The sequence below is a fragment of the Zingiber officinale genome, chromosome 6A, assembly GCF_018446385.1.
Source record: "Zingiber officinale cultivar Zhangliang chromosome 6A, Zo_v1.1, whole genome shotgun sequence".
Classification (NCBI taxonomy): domain Eukaryota; kingdom Viridiplantae; phylum Streptophyta; class Magnoliopsida; order Zingiberales; family Zingiberaceae; genus Zingiber; species Zingiber officinale.
In genome coordinates this window covers 117,331,535-117,356,065 of record NC_055997.1, presented here as the reverse complement: position 1 = coordinate 117,356,065, position 24,531 = coordinate 117,331,535, and the positions used below count along the sequence as shown (strand labels likewise).

The 24,531-nt window shown below is 41.3% G+C and overlaps 2 protein-coding genes across 2 annotated transcripts; one reads left to right on the top strand and one right to left on the bottom strand.

Annotated features, from left to right (window-relative positions):
* Nucleotides 1-1,075: 1,075 nt before the first annotated feature.
* LOC121997661 (30S ribosomal protein S1, chloroplastic-like) lies at nt 1,076-4,955 on the top strand. The gene is made up of 7 exons (XM_042552194.1): nt 1,076-1,431; nt 2,184-2,459; nt 3,377-3,457; nt 3,818-4,099; nt 4,189-4,299; nt 4,382-4,468; nt 4,705-4,955. The coding sequence occupies exons 1-7, from the start codon at nt 1,138-1,140 to the stop codon at nt 4,804-4,806; spliced, it is 1,233 nt and encodes a 410-aa protein (XP_042408128.1). The 5' UTR covers nt 1,076-1,137; the 3' UTR covers nt 4,807-4,955.
* A 125-nt stretch (nt 4,956-5,080) lies between these two features.
* Nucleotides 5,081-22,630, bottom strand: LOC121997662 (probable mitochondrial import inner membrane translocase subunit TIM21). The gene is made up of 7 exons (XM_042552195.1): nt 22,386-22,630; nt 9,352-9,370; nt 7,847-8,001; nt 7,248-7,426; nt 6,543-6,591; nt 6,300-6,419; nt 5,081-5,659 (listed from the first exon to the last, which is right to left on the bottom strand). Exons 1-7 carry the CDS (start codon nt 22,542-22,544, stop codon nt 5,501-5,503), a joined length of 840 nt encoding a protein of 279 aa, XP_042408129.1. The 5' UTR covers nt 22,545-22,630; the 3' UTR covers nt 5,081-5,500.
* Between the last annotated feature and the right edge of the window lie 1,901 nt (nt 22,631-24,531).

Genomic DNA, 24,531 nt, shown 5'->3' with positions numbered 1-24,531 from the left:
TCCATCCCGTCAATCGCAGAGATTGCGGATCCATTTTGGAAAAAGTATTAGAGCTCCTTTATGATCTATCCTTTTTTGGAAATACTTTGAGATTAATATACAAACACAACATAAAACTATAAAAAAGGATCTCCATCAACAAGCACAAGTATGCGACGTTACATAATTTTACACACTTATTAGTACTGTTCTTTCCACTATTTATTCCCAAAAATCAATCAATGATTTGAACGTCAGAGAGCCAACGTCGGGACCCTTCCCTGGCCCGGTTGCTAACATTCTTCTTGCACGCAAGAGCATTTGGAAGTTACTTGGATACAACGAAGAGTCTTCGTTTAATCCATACCAGAGCCATGTGTCCAACATTTCATCTCCATCGATTTTAAACACGATCATACGTGGATGTCGACGTTAGCGACACTGACACCAACGGAGATGTAGTGTATCTAGCATTTCATCTCCACCGATTTAAAACACCATCATGTGTTGATGTCAACATTAGCATCGGCGCCGAGATGCTGTGTCGCCTTCCAAGATGAGGGAATTGCCGGTGACGATACCGTCGGCGTTGAGGGTAAGGGCAGGGGAGGCGATGCGGATGAACTCGACGGTGACGTTCAGGCTGTCGTGGAAGAGGGGGCTGGTTTTGAACTCCGACGCCGTGGACGGTCAGATTGGAGTTCATGAAGAATCCCAAAGGCTGAAAAGATTAAATTAAATTACATTATATATATATATATATATATATATATATATATATATATATATATATATATATATACGTATATATTACATTGATCAATATAGGGGCATTAGCCGTTAAATCGAAGCTGGAGTTGCAGGAAGTCTCGTTGACTGAATCCTGCGGTGGAGCTGTGGCGGCGGCGGTTGTCGTTTACTGAACCCTGCGGTACTCTGTTTTGCGGGAGGGTGAACGAACGAGTTGGGAGAGGGAGAGATCGCACGATTCACTGAAATGAAAATTTCTTAAACTACATGGATTGAACCGAAAAAATATTGTAATATTTTGGAGGGTCAAATTGAAAAGTTCCCGTGTTTAGGTACTCTCCACCGTTGAAATTGGATTAGAGCAGAGAAGAAGATAAAAGAGTGTCGAGGCCGGCGAGCGAGCCGAGAATGGCGAGCTTTGCCCCCCACCAGTTGGCGGGGATCCGATGCCCTCCGATTTCCTCCTCCCCTATCTTGAAGCCGTCCACCACGCCGGCGAGGCCCTCTTTCTGCCCCGCGGCCGTCATCATGGGCACTTATGCCCTCACCCCGGATCAGAAGGAGCGGCAGCAGCTGAAGGAGATGTTCGAGGAGGCTCGCGAGCGTTGCCTCAACGCCCCCATGGAGGGCGTTTCCTTCACCGTCGAGGACTTCAATGAAGCCCTCGAAAAGTACGACTTCAACTCCGAAATCGGCTCCAAGGTCTCGTCTTTCTCCCGTCTTGGATTCTCTAGGTTTCTATTTAACTTTGGAACTAGCCTTTTCTGTGTCTGTTTTTGTTTTTACGATCATTTCATCTCGAGTTTGTTAAGCTCCAGAAGTTGGACACGGAATCGCTATGGATTCTTGGAAAGACGAATGGGAATACCTTTGTCATATCAGTTGGTAGCATTGATGTTCTAAATTCTTCCTCTTTTTTTTTCATGAAGACTTGGTCTACTATAAATCTTAGGAAAGGTTATTATTTTATCCTTGAAATCTCTTGTATTATTGAAATATTCATCGACTTCTAACTTCTAACACAAGAATATCTGGTCATGTTTGTTAAACTTTATTGCATGAATTTGCAATTATTTAGGTTAATCATTTGGTTGGCTTGGTTTGTATAGAAGAGAAACGAGAACAGGTTAGACATATGAAAGAAAGGAACTAGAAATTTCTTGTTTGGAACAAAAAAGGAGACACTGCTGTGTTTTATTCAAAAGTTACATTTCATCCTCAAACATGTCAAGTTGTCAAACTAGATGAGTTCTGGATATGCTGACTTCTGTCTGTTGCTTTTATTTTGTATGAGATTAGAGATTTGTTTTCCTTCATTTGAACATATGTGGATGTGTCTTGCAGTAATCTAACTGTTCAAACTTGATAGGGAAGTTATGTAGATTTCTGGTTTCAGTTTTTGTACTGTAGTTTCCTAGACTCATTATTCCTTTTGATTTCTTACCTGTCCCCAGGTTAAAGGGACAGTTTTCATGACAGATTTGAATGGTGCACTTGTGGACATAGCAGCCAAGTCATCAGCATACTTGCCTGTTCAAGAAGCATGTATCTACAAAATTAAGCATGTCTCTGAAGCAGGAATATATCCAGGATTGGTTGAAGAGTTTGTCATAATTGATGAGAATATGTCAGATGATAGTTTAATTTTAAGTCTGCGGTCAATTCAGTATGACCTGGCATGGGAAAGGTGTAGGCAACTTCAGGCTGAAGATGTTATCGTCAAGGGCAAGGTGAGTAGTATCACATATGTGATACTCCTTTATATGCTTGCAATTTTATTACTTTTGAACCAGTAAACTTCAACCATCTTTGGGCGTTCATGGTTGCTACTAGTTGAATAAAATCTTCTAGATAATGCATCTTGTTATTTTACATCGAGAATGCCAATGCCAATGTCGTAGCTACAATAGATGTTATTGCAAATAACCTAAAATATCTAGTACAAAAAATCAAGATCTATATGCATGGTAAATAAGTTATTCAAACAAAACCAGACTAGATGGATGTACCTTTTGTGCAAGTACTCATCAAACTGATACTTCTTTTTCTTGTCATAGCAAAATAAATTCATAACTGACGAAGTAGTAGCTACATCATGTAATAATTTGACATCTCATTTCCTAAATCCAAAGATAGGATACTTTGCATGTGCTTTAAAGGACATGTATTCATTCTGGTTTTGGATAGCTATCCTTGTTGTGTTAACTTATCTCTGGCTAAGTTTTCAAATAATCATTAATCCTGTAGATTTTTTAACATTCTAATTGATGGGAATACAAGCAGCAGATGTGTGCCGCACACAGAAGTATTCTCAGAATGATCGTAATGGATGATTTACTAATCCTCAATGCTTGGAACGTTATTGTTTTACACAATGATAGATTAAAATACCATTTGGTATTATGAAAAGTACCATCGCAATATTTTTCTGAAACTAGTAGGCTCCTGATTTATTTAGATTATTTCAGTCCTGTTTTTAGCCTAGTTAATCGTTCATTTTGGTTCTTGAATGGATCAGACTTTTACCATTATTAAAGTTGCATCTTGGATATTAAAATTATCTCACCTGTCTTTTTTTATATTTTTAGACTTGTTTTCTAGACCTTGTTATGCTCTTTTGTTATTTGACAAGTCTATGTGTTAACAGGTTGTGGATGGAAATAAAGGCGGTGTGGTAGCAATCGTGGAGGGCCTCCGTGGTTTTGTTCCATTTTCACAGATATCATCTGTTTGTCCCTTGACTTTTAGCATTTTGCATCTTCCTCATTACTTCTGTGTCCATGCTTGATAGTTTTCATCCTGTTAATTGTGAAGTGAATGTTATTGACTGTTTTAAATCTTAATTATTTTCTCGTAGAGTATCTTTTTCTTCTTCTGATTCTCTTAGCATATACTTTCTTTCTTCCTTCTTTTGTTTGGATACTGTTGAATTTTAATTGTTCATGACCAAGTTTTCTTTGTAATATCGATTATCTATTGAGTCAAAAATGCCCTTTTATCTGTTTCATTATTGTCATCTTTTATGTTTGATATCTGAACTTGAAAAAATCTTGCTTTTTGTTGAATGAAATCTACATCTCTGAGGCAGAAATCAGCAGCAGAAGAACTCATTGACAAGGAATTACCTCTTAAGTTTGTGGAGGTTGACGAGGAACAGTCTAGGCTTGTTCTCAGTAACCGCAAGGCCATGGCAGATAGTCAGGCTCAACTTGGTATTGGATCCGTGGTGGTAGGGACCGTCCAGAGTCTTAAACCATACGGTGCCTTCATCGACATTGGTGGCATCAATGGCCTTCTCCATGTTAGCCAGATCAGTCATGATCGTGTGTCGGACATCTCCACAGTGCTTCAACCCGGCGATAGCCTCAAGGTATTTGATCAATTGAGCTTATATTGTTATCCTCATCATCAGTAATCTGTCACTGATGCTCCTCGCCATCATATGATTTCCATTCATAGGTAATGATCCTAAGTCATGACCGTGAAAGAGGCCGCGTAAGTCTCTCGACTAAAAAGTTGGAACCCACTCCTGGCGACATGATTCGTAATCCGACGCTGGTATATGAAAAGGTAAATTTTATGCAAGAATTTGCTTGTATCTGAGGTTCAATGATCGGTAACTATAATCTTTGGTTTTGCTGGCTCCAATCAGGCGGATGAGATGGCACAAATCTTCAGACAAAGGATAGCCCAAGCTGAGGCGATGGCTCGTGCCGACATGCTAAGGTTCCAACCTGAGGTAATAGCACATCCTCGTGTATATATATCATAAATCAGTACATTTAATTGTCAGAGAAGTAGACTTTCTAGTATTTTTCTTCACTCTCTTCATCGTGCTATTGGTTTTCAGTCAAATCCACAATCTTAAATGTTTTTGTTGCTTCTCTTTCTTTTCTCATTATCATGAGCGTTTAAATCTGGACACTGTGGCTAATGATCGATAACTTACTGATTGCAACCTGTTCATTCTCGCAGAGTGGTTTATCTCTTAGTTCAGAGGGAGTTTTAAGCCCCTTTGCGTCAGACTTGCCTGAAGAGGGCTTGGACTTGACTGACATTCCCCCAGCAGAAGATTAATTGTTTTTGTGAGAATCTGGTTGTAGGAGCCGCATTGTTGTTTATCCTGTTGTCCACCCTAAATAGTTGTGACTTAACTGGATTGATGACGATCAATGTTTCGATATTTTTGAAGCACATGTGCAAATGAAACTTTTATTTGTTAGCAATTGTCCTGCTTCATGATGCTGATTCTATGCTCACATCAATGGCTTTCATATCTTAATTCCATTTCATTACCAACAATTCAATCTATTTGATCGATTCAATCAAACAACAATTACAAAACAAAGTACACAATAGATGAGTTCTGTCATTTGTGACCCAAATATTGATTCTAGGATAAGAACAATGCCATCGACAAGCCTTGTTTATTCCAATTGACAAAATCATATTTTAGTAGCTAAGGCAGATGCAAAATTATCCACCAGTAGTTAAAGGAATCAAATTCAAAGAATAAGGTTCGTGTTATTGAAGGTGAAAAAAAATCAAAACATCGGTATCAGCCAAAATCTCTGGCTCGATCAGTGCTTGCTTCACCATCCACATTGATACAAGGAGTAAAATGATCATGAATTGATCATCCATTGTGCAGTCAGCCCTGTTGAGAGTTGGAACATAAGCATGAGCAGAATCCTGGCTCCGGAGCCAGGTATCAGACAGTTAAAACCTGGAGATATCGAGAAACATCCTTGGTGCAACACTCTTGCATACATTATGCAGGCACATAAGACTCTAGCATTAACTGGGCAGGAGATGGAGACTTAATCTCGACAATCAAGTATGTGAAAGTCCACTTCTTATCAGCTTGGTTTTTGAACATTTCCGCATACGCCTGCCCAAATCCATGAGGCCCGCGAATATGGAAACTTACCTGCATATTTGAGACCAAATCAATCTTTCCATTCCTAAACCAAAAAAGAATGCATTTAGCCTCTTCAGAAAACATGGCCCCAAAGACAAGTTGATAAACAAGCAAGTAAAGCTAGATTTCAAAGGAGAAAGGTTCGTGTGTGTTAACACTTCCAGTAACATATAAGCAGCTCGCAACTGAGATATCAACCAAATATGTTGTGATTAAACAGTTAAGCAACTCATTGAGCAATATTCAATTTCTTTCCAAGGCAAGTAGAAGATCAAATCTGGAAAAACGAATATTTTGTTTTGACTATGCTAGAACCAAAGTTACTGAGTGCATGGACTATCAACCAAAAAGTGTATGGATAATGATGTTTAGACTTATATTATGGTGTTTAAATAGGTGGATGATTGATGGATTTGAAAGTTTGAACTAATGACCTCATTTTGGTGCAGTTGGATTGTTTTGTGTTATTGATATTAATTCTTGAAAATTTACAGAGTCGACAAGTTACATTGCACATGTACACTAAAAAAAATATAGACAATGCAAGCTTCCATCCCAGATACTCAAGCCAAGCACCTAATTAATGCAAGCATCTCGACGTGCTGAAATTCGAAACGAAATAGTTTTGCTAAGATTGGGAGATAATAACCTCAACGTGCTCAACACCATCTTCATCAGTCCAAACTCTATTAGGGATTCGTTGACGAGCAGCGCGGTTTCTGCTTTCTTGACCGTATCCAGTAACAGGGTGACCAATTCTAACAGTCACCTGGTAAATATTGTAAGGTAGCGTGAGCAATGATATGGAACAACTTCTAAATGAGTGATTAGGGCACTAATTTGGTGATTTAAAAAAAAACAGAAATGAACTCAATAGGCCACTCAAACATACCCGGCTATCATTTTGTACCCTTTCAAGTGCCTTCCCAAAAATCTTATACCTACATAGAAGATAAATGCATGAGAAATGCTTTTATCTATATAATGATACAATCAAACAATTACATAAAGAAAAACACTCAGAATAGAATATTGCACTAAGATCATTTGACAGAAAAAATTGGACTGATTTAGCTTTCCATTTTCAATCTTAACAAAGACCTAAATCTCAGTCCCATTCCAATACCAATCCATGCTCAGATCTGTTAGAGGAATGTAGTGTATATTTTATCACATTGGCACACAGTATAGATCAACAAGAAACAGGCAGACCAATCAAGTGCTGTGTCGCCTGACTTGCATGCTTAAGTTCAGAAATGTGTTGGCTTGAGACAATATGAATAAACTAAGATATGTTGGATCCAGACAAATTGGAAACAAAATGCACATCCAACAGCATGTATTGAACAGGTGAGTGCCAAGTTTAGAATTCCAACACAATCTGTTAGCAGCAGCAAAAGCCCAATCAATTGCAATTAGGAAAAGAACCACGATGGAATGGTTGCATGACTAACAGCAAATATTACTAGTTTATTCATCACACAACGAGGCAAAGCTGTAAATGATTTTTTATATCATTCTTCGTGCAGGATTAGTTGAGTCAAAACATATAATAGAGCCGACGATATCAAAGTACCAGAAATTATGTAAATCTTACTCTTTTGGCTCAAAAATTAACTCTTTAAAAACAGCATAAGCAGCCACGCCTGCAACACCCAATCCTGCAAGTATTACAAGACTGTATGAGGCACCCTCCGTAAATGTCACTGGCTTTTCTGGAATGTTGTATGTAGGTGCATCAAAGGGATCTTCAATTGTTGATATATCTTTTCTGTTCTGTTGAGGTAGGTGTATGAATATCAGTTTGATAGACTACAATTAACATATAGTTGTGATACAGCATTAAAATCAATTTTGGGTAAATAAAGCAGGAATGAACAAAAATGGAATGGAAAGTGGATTAAAAATAAATCACCAATTCAGTTTATTGGGTTATCTGAATTATCTTTTATGCATTCTCAGAAATAATATTTCTTTCTTTATAAAACACAACACAATAATTTTCTATTGTTATCATAATTTTTTCCAAGCCAATACAAATCATATGCAAATCCTTCTTTTCTCCATCAAATCAATGATTCCAATATCAACTCAGAACTGAAGCTAGAAAAGATTAAGAAAACATGAAAATCAAAACATGGCAGTAAAGATGAAAAATGACAAATCGATATTGTGATTTTTTACTTCAATTCAAACCTCATTTCTCCTTTGTTCTGATGCTTGTGTGGAATAATTTGATGCAAATGTTCTTACTAAATGTGGAAAGATGCCAGGCTTTCTTTCATAAATATTAAGTTGACCTGCAGAGTTTGTGTTGATCAATTGCCATCTGGAGAATTTGGCAGATTTTTCTGAAAGTCAAGTCAGAAACCTATGTTAACTCACAATTTACTGTTGAAACATTTGATTACAAATATAGAAGTTAAATATAAAAAAAAACACAGCAGAAGGAAAGGAGACGAAGGCATATAAAAGCACTTTTCTGTACAAGGAAACTTTCTTTGCAAGTCAAGCCAACTGGAAAGTAGCCAAGTTGAAAATATAAGTTCGTCAAGTAAATAAGCTCCTGCAAACCACTCATTCTGGCATCGGTGGTAGGATTTTCAACATAAGTCAACATAAATGCAGCTACAATGGTCAGTGCTAGTTTTAGAAATGAAAAATTGTATTTCATTGATAAAGCTAGATGGAAAGAACTTGATATAATAAAGCTAATGATTGACACAGACATGGGTGGTACCTAAGCATGATGTATTTTTTTGCTCTCGCAACTTTCCTCATAACTTGTTCTTTCATATTTAAATACAGGGTTCTCGAGTACACCCAAAATTTTCTTTAATTAAATCCCGAAACAGCAGAAAAGACTTTAAAATAACAAAGTCAAGATTTCAAGTGCAAGGATCTGTTGAATATTGGTCAGCGATTTGGACTAATGCTATACAGGTCAGAGAGGGATGGCACAGGAAGCACTTAGATAGGAAATAAAGAGGTGAAAGAAGGGAACTGGAAAGGAGGGAGGAGAGAAGAGCAGGATTTCTGTCAATTAGCAGATTATTTATTGACTAAGCAGAATTAACTGGAAGAATAAAAAAGGGGATATGATGTAACTCCAGGTTTATATGCCAAAATGCAATAAAATTATATTACACATCCACCGGCACACTATGTTTATTGCAACTTATAAAGGAATATAAACTAATACAAAGATATAAGGAGTAGTCTCCAGTGGGCATGGCAAAAACTAAGATTTTGTATTTCTTACAACCAGAATAAACAGCTCCAAAAAAAAGTTGCATATGCGTTGTTTCACTCTACATTATAGACTCTTTACTAACCTGTCATACCCATAGCAAACAACCAATACTCAGGCACTCCAAATCAGACATCAAAAACCCATTGACCAATGTCTATTTTTTTTTCAGAAAATGAGGGGTCAGATACCTTGTTCCATACCTATGACAAATACTCATGCTCAAATGGTATTAACATAATTTGCACTCCTTTTATATATTATAAATTACAAAAAATTGAATTTAAAACACAACAATGATCATAGAAGGATGGCTATATCCATACATGCATCTAATTGATAGAAAAGGAAAGATGAAAGGTATGGGAAAAAACAAGCTGACAACTTTTCATTACTTGAGGGCAAGATTTATGATTGACAATGGAACATAAAGGCTTCAAAATTAGCTAACCTTCAGCATTTGGTATATCCTGCAAAAGGAGGGAGAAGAAAACTATAAAATTAATGTAGGGCCTTGATCTAATATTTCAGTGTGACTTTCATAGTTTAATACATTGCACTGGGAGTAGAAAATGCATGGCAGTTATAATGAAAATACTTTCTGTATCAGCTATCAAGCAAAAATTAGATAGGGAGAAAGCCTGTTGACGTAGCCTCAGAATTGAGGAATATCAATGTCAAGTTACTACAAAGAGAAACTAAGCTACCATAACTTTTTGAAATTAAATCTACTGGCACATGTAGGCAAATTTACAAATGGTTCATTTGCAGTGATGATCAGTATTGAGAAAATTGGATGGGCTGTGTAATCTTTATTTCAGTCACAAATATGTTGATCCAAATTAACTAGTTTATTGACAATGAAGACTAATTCCTTAGTCCCAAATTTCAGAGAAGATCTTTCAAGACTTATCCAAAGGATTACTCAACAAAAAAGAAGTTTTGGCTTTCCCTCACCGAGTTAGGGGCTGAAAAAGAAGGATTCTCATCAATAAGTACCTCCAACAAACCTGAACTCATTAATCTTACATGAATACATGCAATTAGCTAGCGTATTTAGCTTTTGTGACGCCAAATTCATTATGTGATTCAATTCTATAATAAGCGTAAAGCCAGATTTTTTTTTAAATTTCATAAGAAAGATGATCATGCGTCGTCAAAAATACAAGTTCTCAGTGATATTTCACATAGTCTAATCCTGTCCGAAAGCGAAGAAGATGGTAGGCTGAGAACGTGGCTCTGCAGTTGACCTAGTGAAGACTCCTCGCTATCCTACAAAACCAGGAGCGTTAGTGCTGGGCCGAGAAGGGGTTTCCGGCGTTAGCCCTCCGACGCTCAAGTCAGTCTTTGATCTAGTGGAGAAAACTGTAGCTAGAACGTGTAGAATAACAAAATATCGCATACCTCTGCTTGTAGATAGCATCTGTGCACGCATCTCAAAGCGTATGCACATTTTCCAAAGCGTCCTAGGGAAAGATAAATAAAAAGTGTCCTAACACCTTTCCTTAAGCGAGCACACAAATCTTTGATGTGACAAGCTGGAAGCTTCTAAAGTATGATTTGTCTACTGAACATGCTCTGTTGTCAATAGCACAAACCGCCAAAAGAGTATGAGGAGATATGTCGATTGGTCCCCCTTAGGCCGATCGGAAGCCGCTCGGCAGGGACAGAGGCCACTCAGTGGGGACGTCCCAGTTCAATTACATCGAACAGAGTTGTTTTCCTTCAGGCGGCTTTCTTGTTGTCGGAGGGCTACCCTTCATCCGACCGACCATTACGTCTGATCGGTCGGGACGGTAGTCCGGGGGATTCATTGTTTGTCTCTTAACCCTCGCCCCGTCTGGCAGTCCGAACGACCACATCCGTCCGATATTGGGGCCCGTTCGGCCAGCTACGCCCAATCAGTGAACCTGAGCTTCTAGCTGTCTTGACTTTGATCTCCACATCGACCGCTCTTCGTTGCATTGACCCATCTTTGGTGGGCCCCTCTTCATCACCGTATCACAAGTCTTCCCTCAAGTCTAGTCGAAAGAGACCATAAGTCAAACTGACTGGACAATTAGTATGTTCTGCAACTTTTCTTCCCGACCGGATATTCTAGGGTTTAGAGTCGTCACTCGGCTATGGCATTTCGAGGTTGATGTCGCTCGGAGCCATCATTGATGACACTTACCTAATTTTTTAACTTCTTTCTGATCATTCTCCCGATCGGCTACTCAAACTCTGAGGTTAATGTCGGTCAGATCTAACACGGACAACACTTAGTCGTTTTGTAACTTCTTTCTGATCTCTTCTCCAAGCAACCACCTTCACTTAGTGTCTTTTAATTGTCGCTGACATCACCATAATTTCTTAGAAACCGTTCAAATCCTATACCATAAAGCACGCAGACCACGCCATTTAATCATGCACTCCCATTCCTCATTAATGCCACCTGTAATCGAATGCCAGATGTCGCTTTTTCCTACCGATGCATGTGTGATGTGGCAGGCGAGTGTTTGGATCGGATGCGACACTGCCTTTTCGAATTCAACGGCCAAGATTAAACCTTGTTTTCCTAAACCCTTGATCGAACGACTCCCCAGGGTTTTTAAACCCTTCATTTCTTCCTTCAACTCTTATTGTTTCCTTTATTCTCGTCGACGTCTTCCTTGCTCCTTGCTCTCTGCTTCTCACCAACAATCTTCTCCTAGTAAGCTCCTTCTCCTTTCTCCCTTTCGATCTTCGATTTCTATCATTTGTTCATGGCGTGTTCTCCTTCTCCACCCCTGGCTGTGGTATCCTCCACCGTGCCCGATTTCAACGGTGACGAGGTTGATCAAATGAAAATGACCTACCACATTCCTAACGATTACAAAATCACAATCCCTTCTGCCTATGCTCACCACCATATGCCTCCAGATGGCTTCCTCTCTTTCTTCAAAGACCAATTCTATACCGACTCACGATATCCTATTCACCCTTTTTTCTCTGAAGTTTGTAGATATTTTCACATTCCTTTGCAATAGTACCCAACTCCTTTAGGTTACTGTGCGGGGTGGTTATCCTATTCCGATTGTATGAAATTCCTCTTTTACCCTGCATTTTTCACTATTTTATTATTCAAAATTATCCGAGTCATGCACCTTTCTCTTCTAGGTCCAAGTGGGCGTCGTATATTTTGAAAAGATGTCCACCTCTAATAAAGGCTGGAAGGATCATTACTTATTCGTCCATCTTCCGGTCTACTTTCCCGATCGGTTGGCAAATGGAGCTGCCAAAATCTCCCGCGCGCTGGGGAAATATCGTTGGGAGTCGTCCTACCTATAAGCAGCCGCGCACCTGGATGGTTAGAAATATCATATCCATAAATTATTGCTGGAGGACGTTCTATATATATTTTGGATGAGTCCCATCTGAGCCCGACTGCCCGACTCCTTAGGTAAGCCATTTCTCTATCCATCACTTTTGAATCTAACTGATTTCTTTTTCTTTCTTGCAACTCAAGTCATGTTTAAGTCGTTGATGAGCAACAAGGGTAAGCTAATTGATGTCGAGATCAATGCAAAGGGGGCGACTGAGCTAGAAAGTCAAGGGTGTCTACCGATCAGCACATCAGAGCAGACCGGAGAAGCAAGCCGAGAGGTAGGAAGCGACGCCGCGGCTACCACAAGTGAGCTTCCACCCGCCAGCCCTCCATAGTCCCAGTGGTAGTTCCTTTCGAGTCGACCACCTCCGGCGAGCCCTTGATCCAGTGCCAACGCCGGAAGAGGCTCCGATCAAAGGCTTCCTCCCGCTCAGAGACCTCTAATCCCCAGCCCTCTGCAGCCACGTTGGCTCCTCGGCCCCTATCCGAGCGGGGCGAGAGCTCTTCATCCGCCGTCCGTGAGCGAACAACGGCCTACCGACACCGCCATCGTCTAATCGAACCCCTTCCTTGGCCGAGCTACCAGCTGGGACGACAATAGCACAACTAATTTCCTACCTATTGCCGTCACCGACCGACCCAGCGCCCCCTACATCAATTATCCGTTCCTCCCCAATGTCCAAGTCCAAGAACAAGGCTACTTTAGAGCCTTCAGATCCGAGCGACTATAGGCACATTATAGCCATTATCATATTACCAACTGATCACTGGTGCCATCTAGACGACGCCAAGTCGTCCTCCCCCGAACACTAGATCAGGATACAAGGTCCCCTAGCCCAGAACCTAGGCAGATGTTAGGGCTAGGGCGGCAACAATTCTGCTCGAAGAGCTCGTTGCCAGCTTTAGTCAAAAATCTACTTGGGGTAAGCTTATCTGGAATTTCTTATTCATTTTATCCGGTCGGCCGTAACAAATTTCCTTTACTTGTAGTTCTGGGTGGAAAGCTTGACTATGTGTCAAAGACTAGCCTTCCTTGAACATGAAAACAGGCAGCTGCAACTCAGTAGCTTTTGTAAAAATTTCCTAAGTCTAATTCGATATGCATTCATTCGGCATTTTAGAGGTTCTCGTTCCCGTTACGTTCCGTCCTCAAGAGTCAAGACTTACTTAACGTAAGCGCAATGCAGAGCACGAGAGCTAGGCCCACCCGGAACTTAGCTGAATGGCTCAAGAGCAAAGAGGCATGAGAGCTTAGCTCACCTATAACTCGCCTGAACGGCGCGAAAGTCTTTGACAATTAGAGCAAGGGCTTTGCTCGCTTATAACTTGGCCGAACGGCTCAAAAGTCTGGAGGCGTGAGAGCTTAGCTCACTTATAACTCGCCTGAAAGGCTCAAGAGTCTTTGACACTTAGTGCGAGGACTTTGCTCACTTATATCTTGGCTGAACGGCTCAAGAGTCTAGAGGCGTGAGAGCTTAGCTTACTTATAACTCGCCCGAATGGCGCGAGAGTCTTTGACACTTAACGTGAGGACTTTGCTCGCTTATAACTTGGCCAAACGACACAAGGGTCTGAAGGCGTGAGAGCTTAGCTCACTTATAACTCGCCCGAACGTTGCGAGAGTCTTTGACACTTAGCGTGAGTGCTTTGCTCGCTTATAACTTGACCGAACGACTCAATAGTCCGGAGGCGTGAGAGCTTAGCTCACTTATAACTCGCCCGATCGGCGCAAGAGTCTTTGACACTTAGTGCGAGGGCTTTGCTTACTTATAACTTGATTGAATGGCTCAAGAGTGTAAAGGCGTGAGAGCTTAGCTCACTTATAACTCACTCGATCAGCACAAGAGTTTTTGACACTTAGGACTAGGACTTTGCTCGCTTATAACTTGGTCGAACGACTCATGAGTCTGGAGGCGTGAGAGTTTGGCTCACTTATAACTCGCCCGAACGACGTGAGAGTCTTTGACACTTAGCGCGAGGGCTTTACTCGCTTATAACTTGGACGAACGACTCAAGAGTCGGGAGGCGTGAGAGCTTAACTCATTTATAAATCGCCCGAACGGTGCGAGAGTCTTTGACACTTACCGCGAGAGCTTTACTCACTTATAACTTGGCTGAACAGCTCAAGAATCTGGAGGCGTGAGAGCTTAGCTCACTTATAACTCGCTTGAATAGTGCGAGAGTCTTTGACACTTAGCGCGGGGGCTTTACTCGCTTATAACTTGGCCAAAAGGCTCAAGAGTCTGGAGACGTGTGAGCTTAGCTCACTTATAACTCGCCCAAACGGCGCGAGAGTCTTTAACACTTAATAATTTTTCATTCAAATCTACCTGCATTCATAAAACAAATATTTTTACAATTTATATGAATTGAATCACAAACTTAGGGAGTGCTTGGTTGGAGGTAATGGAAGTGAGGAATGGGAATGAGATTGAAAGATAGTGTTTGGTTTGGGGTATTGATGGCGGGTCCCACGGATTCAAACCCCCACATATGGGATTAAACCATTACCGAATAAAATGGGGGGGAATGGGAATGGTGGGTCCCACAGATTCAAAACTCCCCATTCTCATTCTTTACTTCAATGAATCTCATTCCTATTCTCATTCCCTTCCATAAACCAAGCGCCCCCTTACTACCCGACCCGATAGAGCTGTAGATGGTTTGCGCTCCAAGGTCGATTTAGATTCCTCCCGTTCTTATATTGTAAAAAATAAAATCCCGAGTTGAGCTTCTGAATTACTTTATACATTCCACCCTATGGGACGTCTAACTTACTAACGTTGCCGACCGGCTTGATTCTTTTCCGGACTAAGTCGTCGACCTGGAAAGATCTAGGAATCACCCTTCGGTTGTAATTATGTTTCATCCTTTGCCGGTACGCCATTAGCTAAACGGTTGCTTTATCTCTGATTTCATCTACCAAGTTTAATTCCATGAGACACCGCTCGGGATTATCTTCATCGTATAGTTGTCCCCGATCGAACTCTACGCCTATCTCGACCGGCACTACTGCATCTTCTCCATATGCCAAGTGAAATGGGGTTATACCAATGTCTTCTCGAGGAGTGGTGCGGTACGCCCACAGTATGCTAGGAAGTTCATCGATCTAGCTTCCTCCTAGGTGGTCGAGCCGAGTCCTGAGTCTTCTAAGGATATCTCTATTGGTGACTTCCGCTTGGCCGTTGCTCTGGGGATAGACTACTAAAGTGAAGGGATGTAGAATACCATAGCCGACACACCACTCCCCAAGCCTTTGTCCTTGAAATTGTCTTCCATTATTAAAGACAAGCTTGTGAGGAATGTCGAATTAGCACGCAATATTTTGCCATAAAAATTTAATAACCATTTGTTCAGTAATCTTGGGGAGTGGTTCGACCTCTACCCATTTAGAGTAGGGATGACAATTTCACCCGAATCCGATGGATAATCCGACATCTGACCTGAATAGAGGAGGATATGAAGGAAATTTTTATACTCGATTATAATAAATAGGTATTCGGGTATGGGTATTTCAGGATGGATATGGAGGCAGATGTGGTAAAATCCTACTCATACCCTACTCGATACGCAATATATATATATAAGCCACATTTTTTATTGGGAAAAAAACTTTAGCCCGTTTTCCGTCTTAAAAAAAAAACTTAGTTTGTCTTTTTATCCGATCATCAACACGTATTTCATGTTCTTTTCCATGGCAAATGTTCACCCGATTGAAGGAGCGCGAAACGAGGAAAAGCTAACAAGTACATTGAAATAATTTTTTTTTAAAAAAAACAAGAATGGTAGGGAGTAATAGAATGATGGGTAGGATATGGATATCCAAAACTCCGACGAGTATGGGGATGAGTATAAAAGTTAAATACCCGATGAGTATGGGGATGGGTATGGGTATAGATATAATAAATGGGGATAGGTACAGAGGATATGAAATCCTACCCAAATCCTACTCGTTGTCATCCCTAATTTAGAGAAATAGTCCACAGCTACGAGCAGAAATTTTCTCTGACTAATCGCCATGGGGAAAGGTCCGATGATATCCATGCCCCACTTGTCGAAAGAATAAGAGGAAATGGATGATTTCAGTTCTTCGGTAGGTCAGTTGCCATTGTTCGGGCGGCATCTGCTTGCAAGTTAGGCCAAAAATATCTAGCCAGTATTTCTGAGCTAAAGAGCGGCCGCTCGGATGACTACCACGAGAGTCTTAATGTACGTCTTGCATGATGTATTAATGTCTTATGATCCGATGCACTTGAGCAATGACCTCGAGAAAGCTCTTTTGTATAGGTGGTCTCCAATTAATATGAACCACCCGTCTCTCTTTTTTATTAACCGAGCTTGCTCCCGATCGGTCGGCACGCCGCCCGATCGGAAGAACTTAATAAAAGGTGTCCTCTAATAACTTGAGACTCTCATTTCAACTGTTCTCTCGATATGAGCTACCAACATCACTTGCTCGATCAGCTATCCAATACTACAGGGCTTAAGGAACTTGTTAACTTGGTCAGCTCGTCCGCATATTGGTTGTCTGCCCGGGGGATCTTTTGCATGATCACCTTTTGGAATCCCGCCTTTAACTTCTCGAAAGCCTTAGCATATAATTTTAACCTGGCGTTATTAATTTTGAAAGTACCTAAGAGTTGTTAGGCTGTCAGTTGGGAATCCGAGTGAATAAGGACCCGTGTAACTTCCACATGCATGGCTGCTTGCAGACCAACGATCAGTGCTTCGTATTCTGCCTCACTATTTGTAGCTCGGTAATCCAGCTGAACGGACAGCTGTATTCTGTCTTCCCATGGTGATATTAAGAGTATTCCTACCCTGCTTCCTTGTCGGGTGGACGACCCATCTACATATATTCTCTAAGTTGCTTTTAGCTCGACGTTCTATACTTCAGTTACAAAATCGGCTAAGGCTTGCGCCTTGATCGCCGATATGTGCTAGTACTGTATATCAAACTAGCTCAACTCCGTAGTCCACTTGATTAGCTACCCGAACGCCTCTGGGTTGAGGAGGATTCTCCCTAGCGTGCTGTTAGTTAACACAATTATGGGATGTGAGAGAAAATAAAGATGTAACTTCCGAGCGGAGCGGACCAACCCGTACACCAACTTCTCAAGACAGGTGCAGCGACATTTGGTATCTTTCAATAAGTGACTCAGTGCTGTTTGTCGCACCAACGCCGATCCAACCACCCGCTCTGTAGATGACAGGTACATCTAGAACAACTCGCCGACGATAGACTTTGCTAGTACAGGTAAAGAAGTTAAATAATTCTTGAGTTCCTCCTACAGGTAAAGAAGTTAAATAATTCTTGAGTTCCTCCGGCGCTTTATCGCATGTCGCATCCCATTGAAACTTCGTAGCTCGACGTAGAATTTTGAAGAATGAACGGCTTCAATCAAACGACTTAGAGATGAATCTTGACAAGATTATAATTCGTCCGGTCAGCCGTTAAGCTTCCTTCAAATTGCGCGAAGGGGGCATGGCATGTCTTAGTGCTACTACCTTCACTTTGCTTGGATTCGCTTCGACTCCCACTCGATTACGATATAACCGAGGAATCATCCTCTCTTTGCTCCAAACAAGCATTTGCTAGAATTCAGCTTGACTCCGTACTTCCTCAAGGTCTAGCATGTCTCCTTTATATTTGCACAAAGGTCAGCAGATCGAAAGGATTTTATCAATATGTCATAGACATATACCTTCATATTTCTGTCAATCTACCTCCAAACACCTTGTTCATCAATCTTTGGTAGGTGGCCCCGGCGTTCTTTAGCCCAAATGACATGACGTTGTCGCAGAAGGTCCCGTCTGTCGTGATAAAGATGACCTTTTCTTGATCTTCTTTGGCGAGCGGAACGTGATGGTAACCCTGATAAGCATCCACCATGCAAATCAGCTCGCAACCAGCTGTGAAGTCCACCATTTGATCAATGTGCAGTAAGTAGTGCTTCGGGGAGGCTTTATTTAGATCTCGAAAGTCAATATAAACCCGCAATTTGTTGCCCGGCTTGGAGACCAATACCACATTGGCGAGCCAACTAGAGAACTATACTTCGCGGATGTGTCCGGCCTCCAATAGCTTCTCTACCTCTGCTCAGATAATCTGGTTCTATTTCGAGCTGAAATCCCTCTTTTTCTGTTTCACTGGCCTAACGTTCGGTCGAACGTGTAGCTCGTGTTGCGCTATCATTAGCAAGATACCCAGGAGCTCATGAATTGCCCACGCGAACACATCATGGTTCTGCCTTAGACAGACAACCAGCTCAGCCTTCTTTTCCGTGCTTAAATAGGCCACGTGAAAGGTAGTGGCACCCGGTCGGCTAGGATGCACTTATACTTCTTTATCCTCATAGACCAGCGTGGGAAGCTTCTCCAGAATTGCATTTACCTCCAGTTGTTGAGCCTTCCAAGCCGCTCGCAATTCAGTCTTCACCATTTCCACGTAGCAACGACAAGCTACTAGCCGGTCGCCCTTAACTTCGCTGACCAAGTTATCCATAGGAAACTTGATCTTTTAGCAAAACGTGAAGACAACCGTTCGGAATTCGTTCAGCACCAGTCGGCCCAATATGACATTATAAGCGAACGGAGAGTCCATTACAATGAAATTAGTCATCCTCGTCCTCTTGAGCAACTCTTCCCCAAGTGATATGGTCAGCCGAGCCTAGCCATACGGCAACACTTCATTACCCATGAAGTTGTATAAGGGAGTCGTCATGGATTGGAGCTCGCTCCAATCAATCTGAAGTTGATCAAACGCCTTCTTGAATATAATGTTCACCGAGCTGCTTGTTTCTACAAAAGTTCAGTGAATGTTATAGTTAGCAATTACCGCCTTGAAATCCTAAGGACCAAAACTGATCTCTGGCCCTCTGCTCTTTTTTTGTTGCACCCGACAGCATGGATTTTCAATCACCAAGCATGTGACTTCCGAGCCCGGTAAGAATCACTGTCGGTCGGGCCTCCTGCAATCATGCCAATGTCGCCCCAGGGCAACATTGCTATGGTTCTCTTCTTCCCGGGCAGACAGGTGTGACCGCTCAGATGACGCCTGGGTAAGCCTTTGATAATCTCTTCGTTGGGGCTGTGGTTGGTGTTGTTCAATCAGCGGCCTGCCCTTCTCATGTTGTCCTCTCAATCGATGGGATGGCGGCAATCAGGAGACGGGGATCGGCTGCGGAATCTTGGAGGAGTTAGTCAGTGTGGCTTTAGTTTGAGATGATAGCAATCTCTGGTGTTATGAGTTGTCGAGCGGTGATAACTGCAGAAGAGTGGTGTCCACGATCGGGACTCGGTGAACTTCACCTGCTCGGCCTCCATATGCTGGACTATATGAGTTCGGGGCTCTTGGTGTTGCTGCGCCAATCCCGCTCAGGGCCCTTTTAGCGGTTGATGGGCGTGGACCGCTCGGCGCTCCCGGACAATTGTCGGCTCAGAAATTACTTCCTTCTTCAGAGCTGACTAGGCCTCCTCGACGTTGATGTATTTAGTAGCCCGCCAGAGCAAACAGTCAAAGTCCCTCGAGGGCTTCCAGATGAGTGAGCAAAAAAAGTCATCATCTATAAGTCCTTGGGAAAAGGAACTTACCAAGATTTCAAGGGTGGCCGATGGGACATCCATAGCCACTTAGTTGAATCTCTTAATGTAAGCCTAAAGCCCGCAATGCTTCATTGGGCCCTTGCTTAACTGCAAACAGGTTTACGTTCGTCTTCTGGTAGAGGCGGCTGCTAGCAAAATATTGTAAGAAAGTCGTTCGGAAGTCTTTGAAGCTGTAGATGGATCCGATCGGCAAATGTTTGAACCACCTCTACAACGATCCAGAGAGCATGGTGAGGAATACTCGGCACTTAACTCCATCAGTGTACTAGTGGAGCATGGTCATGTTGTCGAACTTGATTAGATGGTCTTCGAGGTCCATTGTCCCCGTGTACTCTCCAATCGTCAGAAGCCTATAGTGAGGTGGCAACTGATTGTCGAGAATTTCTTGGGAGAACTGCCTATTGATCCACACAGGAGTCGTCGAGTCAGGTGTTTTGCCTTTCCGCCCATCCCGGACGGGCATGTTCTCTGAAACGGATCCTTGCGTCCTATCCGCACGGCCCTACTCTTTCGAGGGCAAAATAACACTCGATGATACGAAATTGGCGTGTTTGGTGCTTCCTGTAAGGTGCCAGTTAGCCTGTTGTTCGGCTTGCGGCCGGTGTGGTCTTCCGCTCGAGCTCTTGGGTCGGCTCGTTGACCTGTCACCGACGTGGTCGGGTCGTTCGACACTCGACAATCGGCTGTTGTTTCTTGTTGTTGCTGCACCATCTTTGCAGCTCGAGCACTTATCAGTATCTCCAAATCTTCCTGGGTTAGTGTCACTGTGGTGAATCGTTCAGCGTTTTCCATCTTCACGTTTCGACTACAGGTATTGTTCCCACAAACGGTGCCAAATATGATTCTGTCTGAAAGCGAAGAAGATGGTAGACTGGGAACGTGGCTCTGCAGTTAACCTGATGAAGACTCCTCGCTATCATGCAAAACTAGGAGTGTTAGTGCCGAGTCGGGAAGGGGTTACTAGCATTGACCCTACGACGCTCAAGTCAGTCTTCGATCTAGTGGAGAATAGTAAAGACAACTATAGCTAGAACATGTAGAATAACAAGATATCACATACCTCCGCTTATGGATAGGAACCCCCTTTTATAGTATCATTGTAGCGTCTATGCACGTATCTCAAAGCATATGCACGTTTTCCAAAGCATCATAGGAAAAGACAAGTCAAAAAGTGTCTCTGACACCTTTCCTTAAATGAGCACATAAATCTCTGATATGACAGACTGAAAGCTTCTAAAGTATGATTTGCTTGTTAGACATACTTTATTGTCAGTGGCACAAACTCCAAAAGAGTACGACAAGATATGTAAGTGGGTCTCCCTATAGGTCGATCGGAAGCCGCTCAACGAGGACAAAGGCCGCTCGGCGGGGACGTCCCAGCTCAGTCGCATCGAACAGAGTTGTTTTCCTTCACTCGACTTTCATATTATCGGAGAGCTGTCTTTCATCAGACCGGCCATGACGTTCGGTCGTCTGGACGATGGTCCGAGGGATTCATTGTTTCTCTTACCCCAGCGCAAGTCTTCCACAGACGGTCGTCCGGACTAGGGCTGCAAACGAATCGAGCCAGCTCGCGAGCTTTTCGAGCCAACTTGAAAAATATTGGATTCGTATTCGAATTTATCAAATTCAAGCTAAACTCGAACATGTTCGAACTTTTTTTCGAGCCGAACTCGAGTTCAAATTATATTGTTCAAGCCGCTCGCGAGCTGCTCGCAAGCCTTAATATTTATTAATATAAGTTAAATATATATTAAATAAATAAATTTCGAGCCTTTCGAACCTATTTTCGAGCAATAATTCGAATAGTTCGTGAACATGTTCGAATATGTTGAGCTGAATTCGAACCCGAGCCCTAATCCGAACCGAACTCGAACCAAACATTTTTGAATTTTTCGAGCTTCGAATCAAGCTCGAACTCGAATATACCTATTTCGAGCTGAATTTGAGCCTTAAATTTTTCTGCATATTCGGTTCGATTCGATTCGTTTACACTCCTAGCCCGGACGACCACGTCCATCCGATATTGGGGCCCGTTCAGCTAGCTATGTCTGATTGATGAACTTGGGCTTCTGACTGTCTTGACTTTGACCTTCACGTCAACTACTCTTCCTTGCTTTGACCCATCTTTGGTGGGCCCTCTTCACCAACGTATCATAGTCAAAGAAAAAAATGACAACAGGAAAGTCATAACACCCTCAAAGTGAGATGGTTATATGATAAAAATAGGCCCAAAGTTCTGGAAAAGGATGATTTCTAATCCAAATTATCATTCTGACAAACGGCCCAAAGAACTGAGTTGGTTTAACAGATAGGAGGAGTGCATACCAAAGGGCAAGGCATATACAGAACTAAAAAAAAAAACGATCTCAGTAAAGAGTCGCCACTGAACAAGAAAAAGATCTTTTTCAAGTTTAACTCGTCAATAGAATATCCATTTTATTTTTGTAAAAATCAAACACAAAGACACAGCAAAAAATGGCAGGATCAACTATAATAAATAAGGTCCCAGAATAAAAGAAACAAAAACTTACCTTGATCGATGAATTCGCCGAGGAGGTCAAAGTCGATTCCTTTACAGAAGGGAAGCCGCCGGTGGCGCTCTCCAACGCCCCCTGCCGAGAGAAGGGCGACATCAGGCGGCGCGAGGCGGCGCGTCTAGCAATCCCTGACAGAACCCTAGACGCCATCATCAACCAGAAAAAAACTGGACGAGACCAGAGTTCGCCGTCAGACGGACGCAGAGTCGCGGTTGAGAAATTTGATGCGGCGAGGGAAATGCTAGAATTTATCGGCCGAAAGCCGGCCCGAACCAAATACTGAACCGGCACAGGACCGTTCTCAATAAATCTAAATTTGTCATATAATTTTCAAAATAATTAATTTATAATTCACTATTTAAAAAATAATAAATTAATAACATAAATAAAATCGGTTAAAAACATATTTTCGTTCTTGTGTTCATCTTTTACCATATCGTATTAAATAAAAAATTCTTTAAAAAAGTTTTTTTTAACAAATATTAAAATAATATTTTAGTATATCTCTTATTTTAAAACAAATTATTATTCCCATATTAACCAGTCAACCACGGAGAAACTGTTGCAACTCGTTAAAATAAAACAATTCAATTTGATTAAAAAAATTAGTGAAAAATCAAAAGTTACTCCAAATTAGAAACAGCCAGATGTCACTTTTTCAAAATAAAAATTAAAATTAATAAGCGACATGATTTTATTTTAAAAATATTTTTAAAATTTTGGGTAGATAATTGCTATATACATAAGGTATGTTTAAGATATAGGATGGTAGAAATTATTATTATATTTATTTTAAAATAATTTTGATTAAATTGATAAATAGTAATGTGATATAATAGTATTAAGAGACTATAAATCTTAAATTTAAAACCCATCTTAAACACATTGTGATAGCTAATGAATAGTTTCTATACAATATAAATCTTAAATTCTAAATTTATCCTCAATATATTATAATAGTTCGTTGGATCTTTACATATTTTGAAGATAAAAATATTAAAGGAGGCTTTTTTATTTTTTTAAAAAAATTAAATATTTTAATGATTTACCAAATTTGGTATTTATTTTTTAAAAATATATATTGTAAGTATTCCCGAATTAGTCATGATATGGTCAACGAGTTAAATTTGGTCTTGTGGTTTTGATGTCCTGTGCCTGAATATGTAGGAACTTAGGAATACAAGAAGTCAAGTAAAAGACACAGCTAGCGAGAAGGATGACACGGAAAGCGAGTTGATGGGTTCAGTACATATAAAGGACGAGATGTTGCAGAATAGTACACCGGTGGATGAGAAGGATGTGTATGATATTCGAGGGACGAGAAGTCGGGGAGGAAGCTTACTCAAGGAGAATACCAGAATTGGATTTAGGTGAGCTCAACTCCGGATGACTAAAGCATTACCCAAGCGGGCAGGATTAAAGAAGATCAAATTGGAGCTTGATCTTAAAGACCCGAGGCGCCTTACTTGTGATTGAGATTGCCCCGGGTGCCAGAGTTTGAGCTCTCTAACAAAGGTGTGAAGGCGTCTCCAAGGTGTCTGAGGGGCCTCGGATGAAGGCACCTTGAACAAGCACGAAGGCGCTTCAAGTAGAGTCTCAAAGAAGCCTGCAATGACATTGAAAGCGCCTCTAATTAGTTAGAGTCATTGGCTGACCGTTGGGATGCCCTTGAACTTTATCTACGTTGAAGATGCCCTTAGATTGCTTTGGAGGTGTCTCTAAACAATAGTAACATTTTCCAAGAGGATATAAAAAGCTCCCTGGAACTAAGAATTATTCAACAACTCTTGTATTCAATTCATAATCTTTTCCTAAGCTATCAAAGTGTGAAAAAAGTCTCTTCGCCTTCAATAAAGGAGATCTTTTAGGTGACGTTTGGTTTAGAGTGTAGGAATAGGAATGAGAATGAGTTTGATAGTAGACTGGAATGGAAATGGATTTAGTCATTCCAATATTGTTGTTTGGTTTATAAGCTTTGATTAGGTATGATTACGAATATTGTTGTTTGGTTTACCAAAGGTTTAGAAATACAAATAATACTGTTGTCAGAAGTGTCATGGGCGAGGAGGTGGAAGGTAGCCGACTTCTTCTTATCAATAAACTTCTTCCCCATAATACTGCTGTCAGAATTATTTTGAAC

Coding starts and splice junctions, on each gene's coding strand:
- LOC121997662 (XM_042552195.1), bottom strand. CDS start 22,544: ATGATGGCGTCTAGGGTTCTGTCAGGGATTGCTAGACGCGCCGCCTCG. Junction 6,592..7,247: donor TTAATTTTTGAGCCAAAAGA/GTAAGATTTACA, acceptor TCTTCTATGTAG/GTATAAGATTTTTGGGAAGG. Junction 5,660..6,299: donor ATGGTGTTGAGCACGTTGAG/GTTATTATCTCC, acceptor TCAAATATGCAG/GTAAGTTTCCATATTCGCGG.
- LOC121997661 (XM_042552194.1), top strand. CDS start 1,138: ATGGCGAGCTTTGCCCCCCACCAGTTGGCGGGGATCCGATGCCCTCCG. Junction 4,300..4,381: donor CGACGCTGGTATATGAAAAG/GTAAATTTTATG, acceptor GGCTCCAATCAG/GCGGATGAGATGGCACAAAT. Junction 4,469..4,704: donor TGCTAAGGTTCCAACCTGAG/GTAATAGCACAT, acceptor TCATTCTCGCAG/AGTGGTTTATCTCTTAGTTC.